The sequence below is a fragment of the Cervus canadensis genome, chromosome 8 (assembly GCF_019320065.1).
Source record: "Cervus canadensis isolate Bull #8, Minnesota chromosome 8, ASM1932006v1, whole genome shotgun sequence".
NCBI lineage: Eukaryota > Metazoa > Chordata > Mammalia > Artiodactyla > Cervidae > Cervus > Cervus canadensis.
Genome location: NC_057393.1, coordinates 50,551,312 through 50,570,250, shown reverse-complemented (window position 1 = coordinate 50,570,250; position 18,939 = coordinate 50,551,312). Strand labels below are relative to the sequence as shown.

Below are 18,939 nucleotides of genomic sequence, written 5' to 3'. Positions count from 1 at the left end.
GAATTCAACCTTGAAGCCTTGGAAAAAGAGTCCTCAAACACAATAAATTAAAAGCAAAATAATGAAAAGGCAAAGAAAGACTACACAAATGAAGTAAACTAGAAACAGAGAAGTCCAAATAAATGAAGAGGAAGTAGGCAAACCACCTGAAAAAGAATTCAGAATAATGATAGTAAAGATGATCAAAAACCTTGAAAGCAAAATGGAGAAAATGCAATAGTCAATTAACAAAGACCTAGAAGAATTAAAGAATAAACATACAGAGACAACAACACAATTACTGAAATTAAAAGTACTCTAGAAGGAATCAATAGAATATCTGAAGCAGAAGAACGACTCAGTGAGCTGGAAGATAAAATGGTGGAAATAACTTCTGAATAGCAAAATAACATAAAGAGAATGAAAAGAACTGAGGATAGTCTCAGAGACCTCTGGGACAGTATCAAATGTACCAACATTTGAATTATAGGGATCCCAGAAGAAGAAGAGGAAAAGAAAGGGTATGAGAAAATTTTTGAAGAGATTATAGTTGAAAATTTTCCCAACATGGAAAAGGAAATAGTCATCCAAGTCCAAGAGGCACAGAGTCCCACACAGGATAAACTGAAGGAGAAACAAGTCAAGACACATACTAATCAAGCTAACAAGGAATAAACACAAAGAATATTAAAAGCCACACGGGTGAAGTAAGAAGTAACATACCAGGGAAACCCCATATACTTAACAGCTGATCTTTCAGCAGAAACTCTGCAGGTCAGAAGGGAATGGCAGGATATATTTAAAGTACTGAAAGGGAAAAATCTGTAGCAAAGATTACTGTACCTGGCAAGAACCTCATTCAAAATTGATGGAGAAATATAAAGCTTTTCAGACAAGGAAAAGTTAACAGAATTCAGTACCACCAAACCAGCTTTACAACAAATGTTAAAGGGATGTATATAGTCAAGAAATACAAAAGAAGAAAAATGATCTACAAAATCAACCCCAAACAATTAAGAAAATGGCAATAGGAACATATATATTGATAATTACTTTAAATGTAAATGGAGTAAATGCTCCAACCAAAAGACACAGACTGGCTGATTGGACACAAAAACAAGACCCATATATATGCTGACAAGAACATAATAGACTGAAAGTGAGAGGATGGAAAAATATATTCCATGCCAATGGGAAGCAAAAGAAAACGAGTAGCAGTCCACATATCAGACATAATAGACCTTAAAATAAAGAGTATTACAAGAGATAAGGAAGGACACTACATAATGATCATGGGACTAATCTTAAGAGGAAGACAGAACAATTCTAAATATCTGTGCACCCATCATAGGAGCACCTCCATACATAAGACAAACACTAACAGACATAAAAGGTGAAATTGACAATAACATAATAATAGTAGGAGACTTTAACACCCCAGACACACAAATGGACAGATCATCAAAATTAATAAGGAAACACAAATCTTCAGTGACACATTAGATGAGATGGATCTCACTGATGTATCTTCAGGACATTCCATCCAAATGTAGAAGAACACACCTTCTTCTCAAGTGTACATGGAACATTTTCCAGGATAGACCACATCTTGGGTCACAAATCAAACCTCAGTAAATTTAAGAAGATTGAAATTGTATCAAGCATCTTCTCCGACAGCATGAGTCTAGATATCAATTACAAGAAAAAAAACTGCAAGAAACACAAACACATGGAAATTAAACAACATGTTTCTAAATAACCAACAGATTACTGAGGAAATCAAATGGGAAATGAAAAAATTTCTAGAAACAAATGCCAATGAAAACATGACAACTCAAAGCCTATGGTATGCAGCCAAAGCAGTTCTAAGAGGGAAGTTTATAGCAATACAATCCTACCTCAAGAAACAAGAAAAACATCAAATAAACAATTTAACTTTACACCTAAAACAACCAGAAAAAGAAGAACAAAAAACCCCACAAAATTAGTGGAAGGAAAGAAATAAATGTAAAAGAAATGAAAGAAACAATAATAAAGATTAATAAAACTAAAAGCTGGTTCTTTTAGAAGATAAAATTGACAAGCCTTTAGCCAGACTCATCAAGAAAAAAAGAAGAATCAATGCAGCAAAATTAGAAACGAAGAAGGAGAGGTTACAACAGACAATGCAGAAATGCAGAGGATTATGAGACTATTATTAACAACTATATGGCAATAAAATGGATAACTTGGAAGAAATGGACAGATTCTTAGAAAAGTTCAATCTTCCAAGACTGAACCAGTAAGAAATAGAAATTATGAACAACCCAATTACAAGCACTGAAATTGGAGCTGTGATTTAAAAAATCTCCCAGAAAACAAAAGCCAAGGACCAGATGGCTTCAAAGGAGAATTCTATCAAACTTTTAGAGAAGAGCTAATACCTATCCTTCTAAAACTCTTTCAAAAAATTGCAAACTCATTCTACGAGGCCACCATCACCAGACAAAGACAAAGACAAAACCAGACAAAGACAACACAAAAAAAGAAAACTGCAGGCCAATATCACTGATGAACATAGATGCAAAAATCCTCAAAAAATTTTAGCAAACAGATTACAGCAACACATCAAAAGCTCATACATCATGAATAAGTTGGGTTTATTCCAGGAATGCAATGATTCTTTAATATATGCAAATCAAATCAGTGCAATACACCATATTATCAATTTGAAAGATAAAACCACATGATAATCTCAATAGATGCAGAAAAAGCCTTTGACAAAATTCAGTACCCATTTATGAATAAAACTTTTCAAAAAATGGGCATAGAAGGAACTTAACATAGTAAAGGCCACATATGCCAAGCCTACAGCAGACATTATTCTCAATGATGAAAAACTGAAAGCATTCCCCCTAAGATCAAGAACAAGACAAGGGTGTCCACTTTCACTACTATTATTCAACATAATTCTGGAAGTCCTACCTACAGCAATCAGAGAGGAAAAAGAAAGGAATCCAGATCAGAGAAGAAGAAGTAAAGCTTTCACTGTTTGCAGATGATGTGATATTGTATAAAGAAAACCCTAAAGATAGTGTCAGAAAATTACTGGCACTAATCAGTGAATTTAGCAGAGTTGCAGGATACAAAATCAGTACACAGAAATCACTTGCATGTCTATATGCTAACAATGAAAAATCAGAGAAATTAAGGAATCAATCCCATTCACCATTGCAACAAAAAGAATTAAATATCTAGGAATAAACTTACCTAAGGAGACAAAAGAACTGTGCACAGAAAATTATAAGACACTAATGAAAGAAATCAAAGATGACATAAACAGATGGAGGGATATGCCGTGTTCCTGGGTAGGAAGAATCAATATTGTGAAACTGACTATACTACCAAATGCAGTCTACAGATTCAGTGTGATCTCTATCAAATTACCAGTGGTATTTTTCAGAGAACTAGAACAAAAAATTTCACAATTCATATGGAAATTCAAAAGACCCTGAATAGCCAAAGTAGTCTTGAGAAAGAAGAATGGAGCTGGGTGAATCAACCTTCCTGACTTCAGATTATACTACAAAGCCACAGTCATCAAGACAGTATGGTACTGGCACAAAAACAGAAATATAGACCAGTGGAACAAGATAGAAAGCCCAGAAATAAACCCATGTACCTATGGGTGTGTTATTTTTGACAAAATAGGCAAGAATATACAATGGGGCAAAGACAGCCTCTTCAATAAATGGTGCTGGGAAAACTGGACAGCTACATGTAAAAGCATGAAATTAGAACACTTCCTAACACTGTACACAAAGATAAATTCAAAATGGATTAAGGACCTAAATGTAAAACCAGAAGCTATAAAACTCTTAGAGGAAAGCATAGGCACAACAGTAATGACATTAATCAAAGCAAGAACCTCCTACATTAACAGAAATAAAAACAAAAGTAAACAAGTGGGACCTGATTAAACTTAAAAGCTTTTGCACAGCAAAGGAAACTATAGCAGAGGTGAAAGGACAGCCCTCTGAATGGGAGAAAATAATAGCAAATGAAACAACTGACAAAGGATTTATTTCCAAAATGTGCAAGCAGCTCATACAACTCAATACCAGAAAAACAAACAGCCCAGTCAAAAAGTGGGAAAAAGACCTAAACAGACATTTCTCCAAAGAAGACATACAGATGCCTAACAAACACATGAAAAGATGCTCAACATCACTCATTATTAGAGAAATGCAAATCAAAACTACAATGATGTATCACCTCACAGCAATCAGAATGGCCATTATCAAAAAATCTAGAAACACTAAGTGCTGGAGAGGGTGTGGAGAAAAGGGAAGCTCTAGCACTGTTGGTGGGAATGTAAATTGATACAGCCACTTTGGAAGACCATATGGAGATTCCTTAAAAAAAGTAGGGATAAAACCACCATATGACCAAGCAGTCTAACTCCTAGGCATATACCGTGAGGAAACCAAAATTGACAAAGGCACATGTATTCCATTGTTGATTGCAGCACTATTTACAATAGCTAGAACATGGAAGCAACATAGATGTCCAACAGATGAATAGATAAAGAAGTGGTGGTACATATACACAATGGAATATTACTTAGCCATAAAAAGGAATGCATTTGAGTCAGTTTTGATGAGGTGGATGAAGCTACAACCTATTATACAGAGTGAAATGAGTCAGAAAGAAAGATATAAATATCATATTCTAATGTGTATATACGGAATCTAGAAGAATGGTACTGAAGAATTTATTCACAGATCAGCAATGGAGAAACAAACAGAGAATAGATATGGACATGGGGAGAGGGTAGGAGGGGGTGAGATGTATGGAAGAGTAACATGGAAACTTACATTACCATATGTAAAGATAGCCAACAGGAATGTGCTGTATGGCTCAGGAAACTCAAATGGGTGCTCTTATTTGTATCAATCTAGAGGGGTGGGATGTGGCGGGAAATGGGAGGAAGTTTCAAAAGGGAGAGGATATATGTATACCTATGGCTGATTCATTGTTGAGGTTTGACAGAAAACAATAAAATTCTGCAAGGCAATTATCCTTCAATTAAAAAAAAAACAAAAAACTAAAGACAAGCCCAACCAGTGTAGCCAATTTTCAGGGAAAAGAAAAGGTAGCTTTAGGAAATTAAGCTTCAGATTTTACAGAAATGTATTATAGAGCACAAAAATTGTATCTAGTGACTTTAGAAAAAGAGATTATGACCCTCATATTCTGTAGCTAAACACATTTATATTTATATACAAAGGTACATTCTCTGACCTTTAATGTATTGAAAAATATGCTACACATTTATCTTTGTATTATTATTTAATGATGCATCCCAAATTTGAGAGAGAAATTTTAAAATAACTCAGGAATAAGGAAGTAAAGATTAAAATGAATGAATGGTGAAATGGAAACCCATCTTTAGAGAGACTCGATGGGATAATCTTCCCAATTACTAACAGGAGAAAACTTGAGGCTCATTATTTAATCATATGTCATTGTATATCATTTGAATGTTAAGTTTAATTTATAAATTAAAACATTTTTAAATAAACATTTTTAAAAATGTAAATTGCTATTTCTGTAGATATTTAGATAAAATAGGTTTCAGGAAAGAGATAAAGGGTATACTGAAGAAGTACTGAATTATTTATCTACAAATAAGTATCTAAAATTATTATTTTTATATACTTAGATAAAATGTTTGTGAACTGCTCTAACGTAACTATTAGTATATTAGAATAATGTATCTTGCAAAAGATAAAAGTAAAAGAGGACATAGAGGAATACTAAGGATATCTAAAAATAGCAAAACTAAGGTGACAGAAATTCGACCAAATGTAATAAATATTAATATAATAATAAATGGAAATGGCATTATCTCATGTAGAGAGCTTTGTTAAGGATTTAAAGCAAAATCCGTTAATTTCTTTATATAAAGGAAATTTAGGTAAAGTAAAATGGCATAGTAATATTGAATATAAAAGGTTGGGAGTTTCAATATTAAAATTAAAAAAATAAATCTAAGACTGAAGTAATTATGAAAAAGTCACTTTATATTGATACATGATTAATAAATAATGAAAGATACAGCTTTTTATGCTGAGAAGTTTTAATAATTCTTTTAACTTCAGTATGCCCTTTAAAAAAATACTTTTCTCATTTATAATATTACCTTTAACCAGTTAACAGTAACTTTTAAATATTTTCTAACATTCAGTCCATATTCTGATTTCTCCAGTTCTGAAAATATCTCATACGTTTATATAGTACATCAAGTTATATCTCTTAAGTCTCTTTTACTTTAGAATCATTCTTTTTTTTCCATTGTACTCTCTTATTAAAGAGACTGGGTCAGTTATCCTGAAGAATATCTCACCTTACAAATAACATTTAGAAAGGTTTTAGAAATATCTAAGAGAATCCTACATGGACTTCCCTGGTAGCTCAGATGGTAAAGCGTCTGCCTACAATGCGGGAGACCTGGGTTCAATCCCTGGGTTGGGAAGATCCTCTGGAGAAGGAAATGGCAACCCACTCCAATACTCTTGCCTGGAAAATCCCATGGATGGAGGAGCGTGGTAGGCTACAGTCCATGGGGTCGCAAAGAGTCGGACATGACTGAGCGACGTCACTATGGAAAGAGAATCTTAAAGAAAGAAAGAAAAACACAAGCAAAAACATTACTCTTTATTGATATGTGAAATTGTCTGTATTTGATATATTAAGTTTAGAAATTATTTATTTCAGAAGAGCCCATCACCTATCTTTAGTTATGGTCTAGAAAGTCTCTTGTTTAAATCAAGAATTTAAAAGGATATAAACTATTGAAAGCAGAGATACGCAACTGTATTTTTCAGATTACCAAAATTGCACTTCTATTTATAGTCTTTTTCTTTCTTTATATCCCTTAATTAGTTTTCTTAAAAACAGCAAAATGTCATCAGAGGAGTCATGGAATAGGAATTAGAGAACTTTCCTTGTTGTCCGTATTAATTAGCTGAATGACATTGGCAGTTTCTATCACTCTAGTGCTTTCTTTATAAAAAATGTGGAGGTTTTTCTAGGTGATTTCAAAGTCCTTTTCCATTTCTAGCTTGCTATACTTTTAATCTTTTTTCAGAAATAGACACTCAGCTCTAACCTCTGTTTATATGTAAACTTAAAAAATTATGTTGACAATATAATGTGTTAAATTCTTATTTTATGAGAAATATGCAGATATAAAATCAGATTGCAGTGCTCCAAAAATTAAGCCAAAAAGTATAGAGGCTTGACTATTTAAACCTTATTCCAAATGCTCAGAATGTCTGTATATATTTTCACCTCAGTATACTGTAGTTAAATAATAATTGATTTAGATATATTTGTTCTTTGAGTCCTCAGAGTAATCCTGTGAAAGTACTGGTGTAGAATTTTCTTTGTGGAGACATAGAAAGTGGAATTCAGCTTAAGTAGGCTAGCTGTGTATTTGAGTGTTTGAGAAGCCATGACCAGACTGAAGCTGCATAGACCTAGGTTCAAATTCTGGCTCTGAAACTTAGTAACCATACTCTCTTAGGGAAGTTAATTTCTTTTAAGCCTCTTCTGTGTGTGGGGATAGTAAAATAATACCGACTGTATAGTGTTGTATTATAAATGAAATGAACTATGTATGTAAACTCCTTAATGCTATAATTGGCCCATGGGTACATGATAAATAATAACTTTTACTTGATGATTTGCTCCAAATTACCCATCTAGTGAATCAGTGCCTGTCTAGTGATGTTTTAAGTTTTAAGTAAAAGTCTGACTAAAGTGACTTGAAAATAAGAATGTTTATAAATTTAAATAACAAGAAAGTGTATTGGCCCATCTGTTTTCATGGTTTCTTAAGTGGTCATATGGGTAATGGTAAAGTTCTCGCATGAATTTTCTGAAATCCTCTTGGATTCTTGCGTGTCCTTTCATGGTCACAAGATGTTTGTGGTAACTCTGTGTCACATACTCACGCGTGGTCCCCAAAGATAGGAAAAGCACCTGTTTTTCTTAAGCATATCCATTTTAAAAATTAAGATCACTTTCTTAGAAATAACCCAGAAGTGCCTCATGTTTTATTGGCTAGATTTGGGTTCTTTGTCCCTTAAGCATTGAGGAGTAGGATTAATTGGATTGGTTCAGACTAATCAAAATCTATCATTGAGTCAAGAGAGGATACATACTTCCTGAAATACAGGACCACACAGAAGGTGAGCCTCTGAAAGAATCTGTCAGCAATAAAGAACGCAGATGGAGAGGGAATGATATGATTAGCTGTTGTCTGTCTATTGAAATGTCCCTAAAAGCTATATTTTCCGAATTATGGAAAATTCAAATATTTGCCAGTTACTGTCCTATGTATGTTAACACATAGGCTGCAGAAAGGAAATTGTTTCTGGAATTGCAATAGTCAAGATAAAATAAGTAATGTGCTTGCATTAAGATAAATGTTTTATCTTTTTTCTGCTTTCATACCTCCCATATATGTTAAAAGTTAAGTCTTATTGAATTCCAAGAGATCTAAGTTGACCTCTTATATATTGAATTTCATTTCAATGACTGTCCCATGTTTTGGAATGGAAAATATGTACATACTACAAAGAATAGGAAACATGTCTGTACTACAGAGATTTTTCTTTTGACTAGATTTTGATTAAGGAAATTGTAATGATTTGATTGCAATTAAGAAAAAATTTGAATATTGGTAAATACTTTAAAAGTAGAAACGTCATTTTAGCTTGATGAAATAATCAAGAATTTGTTATAGAGGTTTTCCTATAAAAGAGTATATTTACCACCAGTGAGGTTGTTTGATGAATAATACAGCTGTATTCCAGCTTCACACTAAGGAGAAATTCTCATTATCAGTTTTTTCATTTTTTAAAAAAGCTTGATGTTTATTTGAGAGACCATAGTTTTACACAGTAGGCATGTTGCTTTGTGTTGTGTAAATGATTGAATGAGTATGTTCTGAGTGAAGTAATAAGAAGAGAATTTATTTACGAACTGAGATGGTCAGATGGATTTTGTCAAAGGACAGAAATACTATAAAATATTCCAGTCCAATAAAGTTAACACATCTTTAAAGAGGCAATAAAGTTAACACATCTTTAAAGAGGCTTTTAAATGCATTGCATGAGTGAAGAGACAACTTATCTGGAGGACTGGTGATATTTAATATCTGAGTCCCATCAAAAATGAGTTTAAGAGACTGGGTGCAGTGATTGTAGTACCATTTTAGGGAAATATTTAGTTTTGCAATTATATTATTTATATGCTTATATATTGCTATATATATTCTATATCTGTATACATGTATATTTATATACATAAAACCATAGGTAGTGTGTTTCATGGTATGAGATTGCCAAGGGTAGTTTTGACTATTTAAAATTTTGCCTTGGTGGGTGAATGTAAAACCTAGTCTATGGATAAGATGGGAGACTACTGAGTAGATTTTGAATTTTTCTTTTATTTTAACCTCCTAAGAGAGACCCTAATTGCTTTGTTTGTATGTATAAGTGTATATGTAAAATCACACTAATTTTACATATACAAGTTTTTAATGTAAAAATTTGTGTTTTTGTTTAGGCAACTCGGTGTAACTGCCATCAAAAATCTAAAGAGGAAAAATGTACATATGCTGATAAATATACCCAAACACCCTGGAGAAGAATTCCTGTAAGTAACACATGCTCTTATCCTCTTTTCTTGTCATTTTCTATTGTGATGTTTTGTTCTACTTTTTTACTCTAATAATTTTGCATCTGCCATGACTGTCAAATTTTTTTTTTTAAGGTAAGTGGATTTTTCTTGTCTCCCAGTTGTTTCTGTGCTTTCTAAAGTTTCTATTCTGTGTCTTATATGAATGAATGTGCTTTAATAGCTTTTCCATTCTGCATACTGTAGATCATTTTATTTGAGTGTCTAGTCTCCCTCTCATTGCATGTATTCATGAGAGTGGTGTTTCCCCATGCCTACAAGAAAAAGAAGTCCAAAATATAGTCTTCCCTCTTCAATGGCATATGACTCTGAAAATATATTATGCAGCATATTCTTTTTATTTGTTGAGATTTTTCAAATACATTCTCTTATTATGATTACCCAAATGTTGAGGCTGTTAGGAAGCATAAATGCATTAAGATATTGACAGTAAAGGTTATGTTTTAGGCATAGAGTAAGGAATAGTTTGTTCTAAACAGTAGAAAATAACCATGCATTCTGTGCTGCTTCATTGTTTTTCAAAAATATTACATTTCAAAACATACTAAGTGCTAAAATACACTTTCTGAAGTCAGTTCAGGATATGCCTGAGCCAGAGAGCCACCATGGCTATCAGTCATTATTATCCTATGGTATGGTGCCAAGTAATAAGTACTTCTTGGTAAGAGAATGCCTGATAAGCCAGCCTTGACCCTGCTTTTGCCTTATATTAATCTGTGGAATCCTAGTAACACAAATGAACAGGGAATTATAATGTTTAATTAATCAACAGTCTGTTTTTTTAAACTTAGTTATCGACCTTTAAAGTTTATAAAATACGTATTTCTTTTCATTTAATAAGTAGTTACTTTTGTGTGCTCTGGATAAAGTGCGATGCTAATAATTTCAGCAAAGGTTTGCTGAGCCTTTCCTATCTCAGTTATTAGCCTCTTGAAGTGTGGAATTGGGGAAGAAGACACACAGACAAATAGAGATTCTTCCATTAAAGTACTTAGTAAAGGAACTGACAAGATGATATAATTAAACTGTAGAAAGTGCTGTTTGGTTCAAAGGATTGGGAAAGTCTAGAAAAAAGAATCGAACTTAGTGAAAAGAGTAAATATGGTGGTTGAACCATAGAAAGCAAAGCTGTCAGTAGACAGAGGTGAGTTCTAGAATTGAGAATGAGAGGCTCTTCTCCATTAACACTCTTCCATAGAATTTCCTTGCTGTCTAATGCAGTTGCCTCTAGCTGAATGTGACTATTGAATACTTGAAAATGTGGCTAGTGTGACTGCAGAAGAGAATTTTAAGAAATACTCAGTTGTAATTAATTTAAATATAAATAGCCACATATGGCTAGTAGATATTGGACAGAACATCTCTAGAGTTAATGATGAAGTAGACCTAGATGTATATGGGGAACTGTGCTGTACGTCGTTGCTCAGTTGTGTCCGACTCGTTGCAACACCATGGACTGTAGCCTTCTAGGCTCCTCTGTCCGTGGGGATTCTCCAGGCAAGAATACTGGAGTGGGTTGCCTGGAGCAATATGTAACAGGGAAGTCAGTGAAGGCAATTTTTCTAAGAAATGAAGGACAATTAAAAAAAAATGGAGTTTACATTTAGGTAGTGGGAAAAAAGAAAGAAAGAGCTAAGAATGAGTTGTAGGAGAAGATGGTACCTTAGGAAGAAGAGTGGATAAGTCAGTTTCTGACCAAATGTTCTCATCTGAGGGATGGCATACTCAGATAAAATGGTGAAATGGATAATGTGGCGAGAAGAATGAAAACATGAAAGGTACCTAATCATTCACACAAAAATACTTGGAAGACTAGGAATATGCAGGAAAATGGTGATTTTGTGAGAAAGAAGGATTCACTTTAGACATAAAAACTTAATGAAACTTACTTTTAAATATTACTGTCCAGGTGCAAGCATGTTTTTATAAATAGCATTCTCTTGGACTGAATTACAAGGTTTTTAAAAAGTATTTTCAATGTCATTTTTAAAATGCTACTCTATTTATTTATGACTGCACTGGGTCTTTGTTGCTGCAAGCAAGCTTTCTTTTTTATTTATTTATTTATTTATTTATTTTTTTTACAAGCAAGCTTTCTTTAGTTGTGGTGAGTGAGGGCTGTTCTCCAGTTGCAGTATGTGGCCTTCTCATTGTGGTAGCTTCTCCTGTTGCAGAGCATCGCTTCTGGAGCTTGGTCTCAGTAGTTGTGGCCCATGGGCTTAGTTGCCCTGAGGCATGTGAAATCTTCCCAGACTAGGAATTGAACCCATGTCTCCTGCATTGGCAGGTGGATTCTTAACCACTGGACCAACAGGGAAGTCCTACAGTATCATCTTAAAAGCATGTAGCATCAGTATTTGAAGATTCTAAGTTAGTTTGCACATTAAGTAAATTCTAAATTTTCATGATATATATTTTTATAAAGTATTTGTTCAAACATCTTAACTATAGAAGCCACAATACCAGAATGCATTTCTAGACTTACACATCAGAACTTAATATTTTGCCCTTTAATCTCAAAGAAGGGATTGCAAGATGGACCCAAAGGATTCACATAATGACCCAACCTGGATTACTCTGAAAATTGAGTGTAGTGGTTTTATCAGTATCAGTGGTAAAGCTGCCTATCAGTTAAAACTTAGATCGTGTACGGTTTGACCTGATACTAGTTTTCTCTCATATTTTAAGAATTCTTATTAAAAAAAACTTAGGCTTAAACAGTACGTGAACCAAGAACTTCCAGATATACAAGCTGGATTTAGAAAAGGCAGAGGAATCAGAGATCAAATTGGCAACATCCATTGGGTCATAGAAAAAGCAAGAGAATTACAGAAAGATACCTACTTCTGCTTCGTTGATTACACTCAAGCCTTTGACTGTGTGGATCACAACAAACTGTAAAAGTCTTCAAGACATGGAATACTGGACCACCTTGCCTGCCTTCTAAGAAATCTGTATGTAGGTTAAGAAGCAATAGTTAGAACCAGGCATGGAGCAACAGACTGGTTCAGAATTGGAAAAGGAGTACGTCAAGGCTGTGTATTGTCACCCTGCTTATTCAACTTAATATGCAGAGTATATCATGTGAAATGCTGGGTTGGATGAAGCACAAGCTGGAATCAAGACTTCCAGGAGGAATATCAATAACCTCAGATACACAGATGACACCACCCTTATGCCAGAAAACGAAGAGGAACTAAAGGGCCTCTTGATGAAGGTGAAAGAGGAGAGTGAAAAAGTTGGCTTAAAGCTTAACATTCAAAAAACTGAGATCATGGCGTCTGGTCCCATCACTTCATGGCAAATAGATGGGGAAACAATGGACACAGTGTCAGACTTTATTTTTTTGGGCTCCAAAATCACTGCAGATGGTGACTGCAGCCATGAAATTAAAAGATGCTTGCTCCTTGGAAGAAAAGCTATGACCAGCCCAGACAGCATATTAAAAAGCAGAGACATTACTTTGCCATTAAAGGTCTGTCTAGTCAAAGCTATGGTTTTTCCAGTGGTCATGTATGGATATGAGAGTTGAGAGTTGAACCATAATGAAGGCTGAGTGCCGAAGAATTGATGCTTTTGAACTGTGTTGAAGAATACTCTTGAGAGTCCCTTGGACAGCAAGGAGATCCAACCAGTCCATCCTAAATGAAATCAGTCTTGAATATTCATTGGAAGGACTGATGCTGAAGCTAAAACTCCAGAATTTTGGCTACCTGAGGTGAAGAGCTGACTCATTGAAAAAGACCCTGATGCTGGGAAAGATTGAAGGCAGGAGAGAAGAAGATGACAGAGAATGAGATGGTTGGATGGCATCACTGACTCAATGGACATGGTTTAGAGCAGGCTCCACAAGATGGTGAAAGATAGGGAAGCCAGGCACACTGCATGCAGTCCAAGGGGTCGCAAAGATTTGGACATGACTGAGCAACAGAAAAACAATTACATGTAGCAAAGGAATGAAAAAAAAGATGCTTTTAATATAACTCTTAAATGCTCTGTTGGACTTAGTTTCTAGTACTGAATTAATCTACTCTATAGCATATTTAATAGATATGAATAAAATTTACATAAATTTAATATTGGAATATGGTCAACATCATCCACAGTCCTTTGTGCTTATGCCTCAGATTTATTGGATCATTCATATATTTCAAAATGTCATTGTCGACTAAGTTCCTAGTTTAGCTGTTTATAAAGGAGAAAATAGTCAGGAAAGTTTATAAGAGACATACCACAAAAAAACCCTATCGATTGTTCATAATTCCAAAAGGAGACAGAATTTACCTTGCTCTTACAGTCATGATGTATGGGCTAGTAAAGAACTCCGATCCTTTTTTTTTCTTGCCCAGGATATAAAGTGAAATGTTAAATGTGAGGATTAATGTAGCCGAAAGATTTGTCTTGAGTACATTTTCCTAAGTCCTTTTTATCAGAAAAATGCCTTTCTGATTTGGAAGTGGGCAGCATTATATTTATTTTTTTGTAAGGTTAATGTCCTGATTTTAAACGTAGATGTGCCATTTTCTCCCAGTTGGTGAGATGTTCCATTAATGTTAATATATATTTCCAAAGGGACTTAAGGGATTTATTTCTTTGCCAAATTCTTTATTTATATTCACTATTGCTTATATCTAAAATATGCCACTGGAAAAAGTATTTTAAGCGAAAAAATATATTGCATTATATGTATATACACATACATACTTTGGTGTATAAACATGTGCTATTTATGATGTGGTCATGCAATAATGTTTAGTCAGTACTAGACATTGAACATTAAATATGACCTATGTTTCAGTGAGCTAAATGTTGATAGGAACCATCTTTGTACCAAGACAGCATTCTGGCATGCGTTTGTACATGACAACACACCAAAAATTCTATTATATATGGCTTTTACACTGGGTTTTATAAGCAATAGCATCTGAAACTAATAATTGAAAAAATGTAATTATTTCAAGGCTAGGGACCAATAAAATTTAGATATCATAGCAGTTGAGTGACTTATTTGTTCATAAATTTAAGGATATTTAAATTCATATCTCTAATACCAAAGTCCAGAACTAAAATAGGAACTTTGTTTAGAAATAGCCACTGAAAGAAGAAAAGTTTGTGTGCACAGCAGTTAGAAAACAAAAGACAACACCAGTGTTTTCCATTGCTGGGAAATATTTCATACAGTGAGGGCAGGACATAGATTTTATTCTTAGAATTTAATGTTAGGAACTTCCCGAGTGGTCCAGTGGTTAAAAATCCACCTTGCAATGCAGAAGATGGGGGTTAATCCATGGTAAAGGAACTAAGATCCCACATGCAGAGGAGCAACTAAACCTGCATGCTCTAGAGGCCGGCCAAGTGATACAGTTAAAAAGTCTGTGTGCTGCAATGAAAGATCCCATGTGCCACAGCTAAGACCACAACTATATGGCCAAATAAATATAGGTTTTTTTTTTTTCTTTTTTTTTAAGAATTTAATGTGAGGTAGTGAGGAATGTATGATCCTGCTAATAACTTTCTAAGAAGCAGCATGATTAAATCTGTCTTTTAGAAAAAATTAATCAGCTTCCATAAGAGATAATAAGAGAGATGATAAAAGCTGCTCTTCTTTTAGTTTGTGTTAGCAGAGTGTTAATTTATTAGGGTTTCGTTTGTTGGAGCAGTCTAGCTTTTTATTTTCTTAGGTAGTTACAAAAACATTTTTCCAGATGTTTTAGAAAATTCCTTTTTTAAAAAATGTCATATGTAACTAAAATTTTTTTCCTAGAGAATGTCTCTTTAGTATTATGCTTGGAAGCTTCTTTCGGAAAATAACATTGACATTCCTGACATAGCAGAGAATAATACCTAGTCCTAAAATTTCTCAACAAATGTAGCTACCCTGATGATTCAGAGCAGTAAAGTGCCAGTGACCTTCAGCCAAAGCCCACCTGTTACATACCTATGAAACAGGATGGGTGGATTACTTCTTGTGGCCAGGAAGAACACACGTCATGAAGAATGATCTCAAGCATGTGCCAGAAAGAATCTTTTACAATATTTCAGCTTTTCTTGGATGGTTTGAGGGGAGATCTACGGAAGCAGGAGTTTGCTCAGATTAAATACTAACAGAAGGTAGAAAACCTAGAGTGTTTCCTGTAGGAAACAGTATAACCTTGCTTTTATCTGTACTTAGGTACGATTATAAAGTGACCTTCTGTTGTTTCATGTTACCATGGTCCTGGAATAACTGTGGTACTCTGTGAGATTGTTGATGAGGTCACTGAGCACCACAGGCTGCTTGTTCTCTTTCTCAGAAGGAATACCTGGGCATGGATTAAATAAAAATTTACCAAGCAGATGAAATTTCTTCTATTGTTAAAACTCTGTAACTTTTGGATTGTTACCTCTCTGTTTTTAAAAATCAGTTACTGTACTTTGCCATGTTTTAGTGTAGTTATTGGTGATGGTAGTAGTAATGATTACATTGAGAATATTATGAGGAAGAGAGAAGTTTGGAGAATTACACTTGGATAGCATTATGGAGAGACTTAGATGTTAGACTGAGAACTTTCAACCTAATTCTGTAATCGGAAGTTTCTAGCAGGGACCAGACTTAATTTTTGCTATAGGAAGAGTAATATGAGAGGAGAAACTGAACATCTTGAGGCAGGGGCTGTGTCTCATTCCTTCCTGTGTGCTCAGTGTCTTAGCGCATGGCCCAGTAGGACTGAATCAGTCCCAGTGAGAACATAATGAAGGTAAGGAAAACTTATTAGATGATTATTGTAACAGCCCAGGCAGGAGATGAGGGCTAACTTATGATTTTTGATCTCATGGAATGGAGAGACGATCACTGAGGCAGAATCTGTTGTCTTGATAGGTGATGAGATGAAAAAGATGTGAAGAATGGAAAGAAGATGAGTGTAAGTTATCAAATGTGGGTGACAGGGTAGATGGCATGTCAGTTAAGAAAATGGGAGAACTGAGAGAAAAAATTTTATTAGGGAAGGAAGACTGCTAAAGGTTTTATTTATATTTTAATCACTTGAACTTGCGGTTCTGGCAGGACCGAAGGGTAGAGGAATTTGAATATGTAGGAATGGAACTTGAAAGATGCCAGAGAAATTAGGTACAGGTATAGATTCAAAATGGGGCAGGTTGGAGGGGATGTGTGTGTGAGTGTATGGAAGACAGTTTCATCCACAAGAAAGCTCAGTGCTTTAGTGCCAAGTGCCCAGACTCCTTTTGAAGCAAGTAAGAAGACCATTCCAGGAGACTTCCTAGGCTCTCGCGGAAGAGGGAGACACAAGCAAACTAATTTTCATGAATCAGAGTTTTATCTCTTCAGTGTTAAATTAAAAGTCCCCCATCCTCTAAGCTCATGGTGACTCTCATCTGTCCTCATCTCTGCTTCAAGAAAAAGCAGCTGCTGAGGAAAGCGCGGCAGGTGTTCTGAAGGATTTGGCCACATTTCCTTATCTTGTTCCACAGGGTCAGAGACAGAAGAATGTTTTTACTTGGTCTCTGTAGGCTTTATCTTGAGAGAAATGAAATTTTCTCTCAAACCCTGAGTCCAGATACTCTTCGTTTTTTGTTTTTATATTCCTTTGTTCTTGTTTGTGTGTGTATGTGTGTGTTGTCCCACCAGTTTAAAGTGTAACTTGAGTGTTACGCATATGGTTAAGCTATATGTCAGACACCCTATGTTTTCCTACAAGTACTTTATTTTTTCCCTTGGATGTAATATATTCATATGCATTCCTACTGCTTTTTGTTTTTATACACGTTTACTGTGATTCTCTAGCAGAAAGCATCTGATATCAACCATTTCATCTTAAAAGTCATCAGAAGATTTAAGGTAGACTCAGATGAGCAAAAGGCTCTTTGCTGGGCAGAGCTTAACTAAGAAAGCACCAACTAAGAAAGAATTATGTGCTTTCCTGCCCTCTGGTTAGTGCTCTAATATAAATATTATGTGAACTGCATATATAAATGCTTTAGTATCCAAATTAAAGGAGAAACACACAAAATTAATTTTAATAAAATATTCTGTTTAACCCGGTAGTACCATTTGAACATGTAATCAAAATAAAGATACTGAGATAGATTGCATTCCAATTTTTGTTTTTGTACTAAGTCTGTGACATCTTGTGTGTGTTTTACATTTATAACACGTTTCAATTCAGAAATGTGTCTGCTTGGCCCCATGTAGTTGCTAGCAACCATATTGGACAGGGCCAGCTCTGTATGGAGGTCACTGGGTTTGGCTTTAAACCTGAACTAAGTAACAGGAATTGACCAAAAAACCAAAGTAGAAAATTCCTTCACCTCTTAAACCATAGATCCATTTGTTCATTTATTCAGTGAGCTTTGACTAGTTTTTTCTGTATTTCAATCCCAGCACTAAGGTCTTTGGATACTAAATAAAAGGCGTCGCCTGATTTTTAGCTTGTGATACTCATGGACAGACAGCAAGATGTAAATCTGATGATAGGCTTTGTTTCTGGACCAGAGGACGGTAGACATGTCGTCCAGGTGGGGACTAGACCTTCTGACCCTCTAACCTGCCTTCGTGCTGCTGTGACTTCTGCAGTTTTTGGTTCAGGAGTACAGGGTATTCCAGCACTCACTGCTAGAACAGACCAGTCATCTGGGAGCTTTTTCTTTCTTTGGTAATGCTGTCTTTTTGCTCAAAATTAAGTTTCCCACCCTTTGCTTATTAAATCATACATCCTCTAAGTTTCTAAGTTAAACTCTTCTCTACGAGTTCTAGAAACACTTCCAGTAGACATGGAATCATGGGCTTGGAGTTGGTCACATGTCTGCTGTCTCTGAACTTGCCTGGTCTCATTTATCGTTTAGTCAGTCATATTTTACAGCTATTTCAGTTGTTTTTAACCACTGAAAGGAATATATAATTTTCTTATTATCGTGGAAATTAGTTTATAGACTTGAGAAGGTCCTTAAACATATTTCTCTTCTCTCCCCAAGAAAATATCAATATAATTAGCATTTCAAATAATTTTCTGCTATGTTACTCTACAGTGCATTTTTTTTACTTCTCTATTTATGCTTTTACTTTTTATTTTAAATTCTTATAAATTCATAGGAAGTTGCAAAAATAGATCTCTTATCTCTTTCACCCAGTATCTCACAGTAGTTACATTTTATATAACTATAGTAGAGTATCAAAACCAGGAAATTGACATTTAGAGTATGTACTATTGCATT

General features: G+C 34.7%; 1 protein-coding gene across 7 annotated transcripts in view; it reads left to right on the top strand.

The window, feature by feature from the left end:
* CCSER2 (coiled-coil serine rich protein 2) overlaps positions 1–18,939 on the top strand; it is a 179,400-nt gene that overhangs the window by 135,576 nt on the left and 24,885 nt on the right. For all 7 annotated transcript variants that reach the window (XM_043476206.1, XM_043476207.1, XM_043476208.1 and 4 more), the window contains one exon: positions 9,598–9,687. In XM_043476206.1, coding sequence (XP_043332141.1) covers positions 9,598–9,687 — 90 coding nt within the window. The remainder of the gene's footprint in view (positions 1–9,597; positions 9,688–18,939) is intronic.